Source organism: Lygodium microphyllum, chromosome 6, assembly GCF_053477565.2.
Source record: "Lygodium microphyllum isolate KBCC chromosome 6, Lygodium_microphyllum_v1.1.10, whole genome shotgun sequence".
Lineage (NCBI taxonomy): Eukaryota > Viridiplantae > Streptophyta > Polypodiopsida > Schizaeales > Lygodiaceae > Lygodium > Lygodium microphyllum.
Genome location: NC_141140.1, coordinates 105394334 through 105400757, shown reverse-complemented (window position 1 = coordinate 105400757; position 6424 = coordinate 105394334). Strand labels below are relative to the sequence as shown.

General features: G+C 42.6%; 1 protein-coding gene across 2 annotated transcripts; it reads right to left on the bottom strand.

Annotated features, from left to right (window-relative positions):
- Positions 1-777: 777 nt before the first annotated feature.
- Positions 778-5908, bottom strand: LOC148034903 (pentatricopeptide repeat-containing protein At2g39620-like). Of its 2 annotated transcripts, XM_087679854.1 has the most exons (3): positions 3320-5908; positions 2965-3162; positions 778-2601 (listed from the first exon to the last, which is right to left on the bottom strand). In XM_087679854.1, the coding sequence occupies exons 1-2, from the start codon at positions 5807-5809 to the stop codon at positions 3001-3003; spliced, it is 2652 nt and encodes an 883-aa protein (XP_087535980.1). In that variant the 5' UTR covers positions 5810-5908; the 3' UTR covers positions 778-2601; positions 2965-3000. The 2 variants fall into 2 exon arrangements, with proteins under 2 accessions (XP_087535980.1, XP_087535979.1); XM_087679853.1 differs by having other exon boundaries at positions 788-2601; positions 2965-5908.
- Positions 5909-6424: the final 516 nt, after the last annotated feature.

The following is a 6424-nucleotide window of genomic DNA, read 5'->3' as shown; positions in this document are numbered from 1 at the left end:
TTGTCCCGCTTTTTGGATTGAATAATATAAGAGTATACGTTGAGCTCATATATCGTATTACCTTTCTGTGCCATGACAAATGGACTAATAGTAATTCATGCTCATTGATCAAATTAGAAAATAATCTCGTTTCTCAAGCTGGATTGACACATACAAGGCCATGTATTGTACATTCATATGGCAAGCAAATAATCTCCTTTCTTGAGTTGGATTGACACTGTAAGGTCATGCATTGTACATTCATATGGCAAGTACAAGATGGGAAACTATTTATTCAAAGAGTACATAGAGGTTCTCATGGCACGAGTAACCCCTTGATTGAATCTATCAAAACCACACGTTCTTCTTGAAAAACACTAGCCATTTAAACATTACAACAATCAAACCATAAGTGTCATATGGCACTTGATCGCATGCACAACCATAATTGGTAGATTAATATTTACGATATACTTGTTCTTGTGGCCATCATTGCTAGATCATCAAAGTGCTATCATGGTAACTTGTCCGAGTTCATTCTACACATGGATAACCACCCAAAAGGATGGTTAGAGTTGATGCTCTTTTGACAAGAAAGATTGATAAATGTGACCCAAGAAAAACCATCCAGCATGTGGTTGTAAGCACAATGTTATTTGTAAAATGTTGTTGATACTGAATGGCTCAAACTAACCTAAACTTTTAATTGATTCATGCTATGATAACTTGTATCAATGACAAAGAAAGATAACCACCATGTATGACACAACATTGGGTGCCAAGTTCACTGTAAGTGCTGAAGCACATATCTTTTGGGTGCCATGAGACATTTTATTAACTTGGGAGTTCTTTTCACCATGCAAGGTACATCTAATTCACTTGTGTTCATTAGTCTATGTTCCTTTGTGACTAAACCATAAACTAATACGATCCTATAAAGGTTACGCCATTCATGGGAAATGAATGATTGTAAGACCGTAGCTATGTCTCCATATCATTGCTGATGCAAAATTACAGTGAGAAAACATAGCCAATGAAATTGAAATGATCTTAGCGTTAAAAGCAGTTCATCTGGTAAATGCAAATTAGATGATCTTCAAATGGACGATGAACCAAAAAAGTATTCTGTTTTTATGCTAGCAACAAACGTCCCCAGTCAATGTATCTCCTTCAACCACCACCACTCCCTACTATGCATCATATGGTAAATCACAGAGGATGTCAAGGTTTTCGGTATGAAGAGCCTAGAGATACGAGACAGTGTCCTACCAAGTAGAAAACAGCACCCAATTAGATTTGTAACACACATCAACACACCAGCCAGTCATACTCCATAAATAGAGTAGTGCCATGCAAAGTTTTCACAGAAAACAATATGACGTCACAATATCCATTAATATCACAATTGCACAAGTTTTAAACGTTCCTGAGCTGTCTTTCATCAGGGAATCTTACCCACATCATTAGAGTCATTAAATCCAAAGCTCGCCTTTGTCTGGTCTGATGCAAGCACTTTAAACTGGCTTCTGAAACAACTCGTGTGCAAAATGAATTTCTGCAGAGGTTTAACTTGCCATCTTTGTAGCTCTTTCTTTGTTGCCAGTGATGAGCATGGGCCTTTTAATATTAAAGCTATTAGTCCCAATTATTGAGATGATAATACCACAGAATATTCACACCAAGTATTTCCAAAGGTACTTATCGACTTAACCCACCATATCCTTAAGCTTCAATCTTATGATAACGAGCTTTTGAAGTCCCCAAACTAAAATGCACGATCAAGAGTTTTTGAAGCTCTTTGAAATGATGTCCTAGGCAGTAAAACCATAGATCAACAGATTGATCATGGAGTATGATACGCGACCCGACCTTGTAGGTCATTATCGTTATCAGCTACTTCTGGCATGCCTTACAAGACTATAAACACCTGAAAGAGTATGCAAATCTGCATAATGTACACACCCTTGAAAAGATCGTCACTTATATAGAGTACATATAGCTATGTTTTGTATGAACAATCCCAAACTAGCTATCATTGTTTGGGCTATGCAAATATTAAACATTATATCTCAAGTTTGATTGGTGCACTCAACTTCATCATGCTACCGGATCAATGTTCATAACCTTTAGTCTAATTGAAAACAGTGAACGTAGAGGCTGTACTATCAGACCGCATGTCCATCCTACTCACACCTGACAAGTCAAGCCAAATCTGTTCACTGCGTATGAGAGAGATTCTCAGTTTAAATGCCAAGGCTTCAATTTTTAATCCATCCAGTCCTCATTAACCTTAGGCAAAATTTACTGTCAGTTCAAACCAGGCTGCTCCCCCACTCCTGTTTCCTAGTCTCTATGTTTGACACATTTCCATCACACAACTATAATCATGTCCAATCAAAACCATTTGAAACACTATATTTATGCGATTGCTGAAGCAGGAGCAATTCAGCAACACTCGCCTTGGCACCATGTCCTGTATGATGGCCATGTACAGAATTCCAAATTCTTACAGGAAAAAAGCATGTCCTTTGATTTACTTGAAATTTCCTTACCCAGCTTTCACCGTCATCAAACTTCCTGTCCATCGTGACTTTTCCACTTCAGCTGCACACTCGTATAGGCCTGCATCGGCATAGATGTTTGACATTACAACGTATGCAGCAACCATTTCGGGTTTTAAACTAACTGCATGATCAAAAACCTGCTTTCCCAGCTTCACATGGCCATATGTATGGCAAGCATTCAGCAGACACATCCAAAATGCCCAATCAGCATGCATAGGTGTATGCAGTAATATCTGTTCCACCCTTTGAAACTCACCCACACGTGCAACAAGGTCTATCATAGTCACAAAGTGCTGAACCATTGGAACTATGCCATAATCTCTGCTCATAGATACATAAAGTTCAATGCCTTTGTCAACAAAACCGGAATGACTGCAAGCAGAAAGGAGTGAAAGAAATGTGAATCCATTAGGAATTATACCAGCTGGCTGCATTTCATCAAACATTTGTAGGCTTGCTAGACTATTTCCTTCCTGCACATAGCCATTAATACATGCAGTCCATGCTGCAACATCTTTCTTCCGCATTCCATTGAAGACGGCTTGAGCATCAACCATACATGAACAGTCACCATATGTGCAGATAAGTGCCGTTCCAAACTCAGGAAGCAGATCATAACCTGCAAAAACAATATCAAAATGAAGCTGTCTGCACATCTCCACACTTCCAGTGGTCCTGCAAGCTGCTACTGCAGATAAAATTGTGATATCATTCAAAATCACATCTTCAGCTTTCATTTTGAAGTACACTTGCAAAGCTTTATCTACTTGACTGACCTCTAGATAGGCAGAAAGCAAAGCATTCCATAACACAACAGTGTGATCAGACAACCCATCAAACACATTCTCTGCTTCTACAATGCTCCCACATTTGCTATACATAGACACCAGGGTACTACAAACATAAATGTCTGATGTGAATCCTTTCTGAAGGGCATCAACATGTAACGCTTGTCCAATTTCCAGAGACTTTGTTTGAGTTATTCGGCCCTTCTCTTCCTGGATTGCACATGCTTGGAGTGCAATGACAATTGTTCGCTCATCTGGTTTGGCACCTTCCTCCTGCATTTGTCTGTACAGATGAAGGGCCTTTTCTTTTTGAGCCTGCTCAACAAATGCTGACAGCATTGCATTCCACATGGCTGTATCCTTTGGCAACACATTGAACATGGTCTCTGCTTCCAGTATGCTCCCACATTTACCATACATGCAAACAAGAGAACAATTAACAAAAGCACTTAAAACATACCCTTTTCTCCAAGCATCAGCATGCAATGCCCGCAGAATATCCAGAGAGGTTACCTGGGCTAACCCTCCCTTCTGCAACAAAGTTTCCTCTTTTTCTAAGACAGCATCACATGCTTGAAGTGCGATCACTATTGTCTGCTCCACTGGGTTGACACCTTCAACCTGCATGTGCCCGTAAAGTTGTAAAGCCTTCTCTCCTTGGCCTTCCTCTGCATAACCTGATATCATCACATTCCATGTCACCGTGTCACACTTGGATAACCTATTAAACACATGTTCGGCTTCCACAATGCTTCTGCACTTGCCATACATACTAACGATGGTGTTGCCAACAAAAGTATCTGAAGAGAAACCCATCTTCCATGCATCAACATGCAAACCCCGCCCAACCTCCAATGATGTTACTTGAACTCGGTGACCCTCCTGAATTACAAACTGATAATTTCCACTGAGGATACCACATGCTTGAAGAACGATCACAAATGTTTGCCAATCTGGATGGACATCTTCCTCTTGCATTTGCCTGTACAAGCGCAGCACCTTTTCTGCTTGGACTTGTTCCACATATGCTGAGAGCATTGCATTCCAAGATACAATATCCCGATAAGATAATTCAGAAAACACATTCTCTGCTGCCATAATGCTCCCACACTTGCCATACATACTTATGACTGCATTACCAACAAGTATATCCGAAACAAAGCCAATCCCTTGGGCATCTGCATGTAATGCCCAACCCATGTCCAAAGGCATACTTTGAGTAGAATGCACTTGATTAGCCATAGCTTCCTGTGTACCTACCAGGCTTCCACATGCTGAAAGAGTTATCAGAAAAGTCTGCTTGTCTGAATATACTCCCTCTCCTTGCATTTGCCTGTACAAATGTAAAGCCTTTATTGCTAATCCCTGGTCCACATATGCTGAGAGCATTGCACTCCACAACACAACATCATGCTTCAAGAAGGCATCAAAAACGTTCTCTGCCTCGATAATGCTTCCATACTTGCCATACATACTTATGAGTGAGCTTCCAATAAAAACATTTGTGAGGAACCTTTTACGTCGGACCTCTGCATGTAAGCTCTGCACAATTTCCAAAGCTACCACTTCAGGTGATTGAATGCCCTCAACAATGGATTGGCTCTTTTCTACAAGAGCACTGCATGCTTGCAAAACGATCACAAATGTCTGCTGGTCTAAACTGACACCTTCATGATGCATCTGCATGTACAACAACAAAGCCTTGGCTCCTTCACCATGTTCTACATATGCTGAGAGCATAGCACTCCAAGCCACAACATTCTTCTCACACATATGATCAAACACATTCTCAGCCTCCAAGATGCTTCCACACTTTCCATACATGGTTACTAAGATGCTACCAACAAAGACATCTGAAGTGAAGTCCCTTCTCATGGCATCAGCATGCAGCTTCTGTGCCTGTGTGAGATCAGCAGCGATGGCACAGGCTTTGATAAGGCTGACAAAAGTGTATTGATCTGGCTCTATTCCTTCTTCCTGCATAGATTGATAAGCCTCCAAAGCTTCCCTGCCTTGGCCCCATGCGGAGTAGCCAGATATCAAGGCCCTCCAAGAGAAGATGGAACGATGAGACAACGAGAGCAGGACGCATAGTGCCTCATTCAGAGCACCACAGCTCGCAAATGCGGCAATGAGCTGGTCAGCAAGAATCCCCGGTGGCTCATGGAATTGGCAGCAGAGAAGGGCATGCAAGTGCCTGGTGGGAGCGAGTTCCTTGGCCTTGCTGCAGGCTTTCAAGAGGGATAGATATGTGCCGAATGGGACAATTGGTAGCAATCGGTCTGCATCGAGCCGGAGGCGAAGGGCGTCGAGAGCCGTGTGCAGGTGGCCGCTGTCGCAGAGCGTCTGGATCTCCTGAGCAAGGACCGCGAGGCGGCCATGGGAGGGCAATAAAGGGTCGATGGCAAAGGGGCATGTGCAGAGGTTGCGAGAGAGGGCGAAAGGGAGCGAGCAGAGCCGCCTGCTGCTGGTGCGCATAATACAAACAGCGAGCCATGTCTTTGTGAACGAGGGATGGTGCTCCAGGAGAGTTGCCAAGCCGAAAAGCGCTCTCGACTCCACTTATGTCACAATAAGTTTTGGACGCGGCAATGCAAATGATAACCAGCCTTCCACCTCTTCTATGTGATCAAGGTAGAGTGTGCTATAGGGAGAAGAGAGAGCATAGGCCAAAGATTTTTCCTCAGTGGGCCTTTCATCGGGGTAACAAGGAAGGGGTTAGTTGGTAGAAAGATGGTGGTCCGGAGTAACGACGACGGAGGTATCAGTCACTCGGGATATGCCATGTCAAAAGTACGTCCACGATGTATATTTGTGCCGCCACTCATCAAAACAATTTGCTATAATTCCCACATTGTGAATTACGGCATCATCATGAACTTCTACTTGGGAGGAACCGCATACCTAGGTAGGTGTGGTTGGGGGAAGGGCATATCAGTTGTCCATATTGTAAATTATGATAACATCATGAGCTTTTATTCGAGAGGCACTACATACTTAGCTAGGTGCCCTTAGGGATAGGGGGGGTATTGGCCCCCACCTACCCTAATCTAACAGCCTCCCACCCCCACCCACACCTAGATAAGTATGCAA

Excerpts from the sequence above, each read along its gene's own strand:
- LOC148034903 (XM_087679853.1), bottom strand. The coding sequence starts at position 5,809 with ATGCGCACCAGCAGCAGGCGGCTCTGCTCGCTCCCTTTCGCCCTCTCT. Across the intron at positions 2,602-2,964 it reads TGATGAAATGCAGCCAGCTG|GCCTATACGAGTGTGCAGCT; the intron begins GTATAATTCCTA and ends ATGCCGATGCAG.